This window comes from Drosophila albomicans, chromosome 3 (genome assembly GCF_009650485.2).
Source record: "Drosophila albomicans strain 15112-1751.03 chromosome 3, ASM965048v2, whole genome shotgun sequence".
Classification (NCBI taxonomy): Eukaryota; Metazoa; Arthropoda; class Insecta; order Diptera; family Drosophilidae; genus Drosophila; species Drosophila albomicans.
Genome location: NC_047629.2, coordinates 19,029,354 through 19,032,045, shown reverse-complemented (window position 1 = coordinate 19,032,045; position 2,692 = coordinate 19,029,354). Strand labels below are relative to the sequence as shown.

Below are 2,692 nucleotides of genomic sequence, written 5' to 3'. Positions count from 1 at the left end.
TGCAATTCAAATTCAATTTATTGGACAAACAAACAGACACTCACACATACTCAGAGTCAGAACTGTCAACAATTTGATCCATACTCCAGAATACGCTGCTCGATAAGTGGACAAAATTGCTGAATCAAACCTACAGCAACATTCGCCTGTGACTCGGCCAAGGCACAAATGCAGCTGCCACCACGCATCTTCTGTTGAATCGTGTCCACAAACTGAATCATATGCGGATGCGATTCTCCCTTGCTAAAGCTCTTAAAGATCTCGGGCAACCAAATGGCACCATCCCGACACGGCGTGCACTGTTTGCACGTCTGCTTCATGTAGAACTCGATGGAACGCTGCATCACGAGCAACGGATCACAATCCTGACAGACGACAATGATGCCGCCGGTGCCCAAGCTGCTATTAATCGACTGCAAGCAATCGAAATCCAATAGCACATCGTCGGCAGAGCATTGACCCACAAATGGGGTGGACAAACCACCCGGAAAGACGCCCAATAGATTGCTCCAACCGCCGCAAACGCCGCCGGCATGCATCTCAATCACATCTCGCAACGGCATCGACATTTCCTCCTCCACGGTGCACGGATTCACCACATGTCCGCTGATATTGAATATTTTCGTGCCCGAATTCGAATTTCTGCCCAAGCCCGTCCACCACTTGGCGCCACGTCGCAAGATGGTGGGCACCACAGCCACACTCTCGGCATTCAGCACCACCGAGGGATGATCAAAGTATCCCTTCTCGTGCAGATATGGCGGACGACGTCGTGGTCTGCCCATCTTGCCCATCAAACAGTTGACGAGCGCTGTCTCCTCGCCGGTCAAATAACGATCGCCTCGCTGCATCATCATGTCAAACTTGATGCCCGTGTCACAGGCATTGCAACCGAGCAAACCATAACGATACGCCTCGGCAATGGCAAACTGCAGGTTGCATGCCTCGTTGTAGAAACGATTGCGCACATAGACTATGCACTTCTCACAGCCCATGGTGAAGCCAGCCAACAAGGCGCCTTCGATGATTTTATGCGGCTCATGGCGCAGTATCTCACGATCTTTGCAAGTGCCCGGCTCACCTTCAGCACAATTGATAATAATCACTTTATTATCGGCCTTGACGCTCTTCAAATAATTCCATTTGGTGGCCGAAAAGTAGCCAGCTCCACCGCGTCCACGTAATCCACTCCGCTTCACCTCGTCGTGTATCCAATCGGGGCCCATCTCGAGCAGATCTGCTGTGCGATACCAATCGCCACGTTTGCAGGCGCCCTTCAGACGCCAATCGTGGCGTCCGTAGAGATTTTGAAAGAGGCGATCGCAATCTTTGAGTGGTCCAAATTCGGTTTTCGTATTCATTAGCATGCCCTCGGGAGGAGCATTTTTCTTTACCACATCTTTCTTCTCAGGCGCAGCTGCAGCTGCTGCTGCTGCTGGTGTCTTCGCATCCTTGGGAGGAGTTTTTGGGGCATCCCTGGCAGGAGTCTTTGGGACATCCTTGGGTGGTGTCTTGCTTGCATTCCTGGTCACGGTGCGCAAGTAAGGCAATCCCCTCAGAAAGTGTGTAAGCATTTTGTGTAAATGAAAAACTAATATATACTTGTGTCTAGTCAACCGACTCCTAAATCAAATAATTTCAATAACACCAACTGATTTTTAACGCATTTCTATAAATTATTTAAATTGGAAGCAATTGCTTAAGTTTGCTGTGATTTAACTAGAATTTTTCACGTATTCCCAGCAGCAGCATTTTCACTTATTATAATTAAAATTTTGCTGCTTTTGTATATATTGTTTCAACCCGAGCTTAATTCACCACTAATCCTTTTCAAAATGGAAACAAGCAAACGCAGTCAAAAATTAATGGTCATAGAACAAAATTAAATTCACTGAAAGCCAGCAGGAAAAAAATTTGTGTAGCGAAGAATGAAAATGAAAAGAAAATTTATTTTTTTTCTTTTTGTATTATTATACGTATATCCGAAAGGTGCGCATAAAGCAAACGACGACAAATTGAAGCCATTGCGTCTAATGCTCAACAAATGCTGCAAAAGTTCTCGAGCTCACCCACACACACACACGCACACACATGCACACACTCACTCCCACACAATAGCCCACGCAGTTATCGTGCTGTGAAAAAGTATACGAGTACGTATACGTAATATTATCTGAATCGACATTTGCTGTGCGCACTGCGAGCATACAACGGACAATCTCAACAATTTTTGTAGCAGCAGCCGGGTAACTACAACAGCAACAATAACTCGAACTCGAAGCTCATTTAATTTATGCGCCCATGCGAAGAAGACTTTAATATTATGTAGCACAAAAGGCAGCTCCAATGGTAGAGTGAAAGACGAAGAACAAGAACAACTCAAGCAGGAACAAGGCAATCGCATGTGTCACTGCCAGGTGCAGAAACAGCAGGCAGCAAGCAGCCACATGCCCCATGCCCCACGGCCCCCTAACGATGCTCAATTAGTCGACATTGTCGTGTTGCATTATGGCGCCACCTTCGCATTTAGATTGTCTGTTCCATCCCCCTTAATGAATTGCACAACTTTAAAAATACGTTTTTTTGTTATATATTTCTTGCTCTAAGTGCTCAGTGCAGCAATTATGCTTTCCCTCGCAGCTGCAACGGCGGCAAGTTCATTATCATAATGGGGCAAATGCCGCATGACTCG

At 46.4% G+C, this 2,692-nt stretch overlaps 1 protein-coding gene across 1 annotated transcript; it reads right to left on the bottom strand.

Annotated features, from left to right (window-relative positions):
• On the bottom strand, window positions 1-1,657 carry LOC117570388 (NADH dehydrogenase [ubiquinone] flavoprotein 1, mitochondrial). The gene has a single exon (XM_034252001.2). It carries the CDS (start codon window positions 1,572-1,574, stop codon window positions 66-68), a length of 1,509 nt encoding a protein of 502 aa, XP_034107892.2. The 5' UTR covers window positions 1,575-1,657; the 3' UTR covers window positions 1-65.
• Between the last annotated feature and the right edge of the window lie 1,035 nt (window positions 1,658-2,692).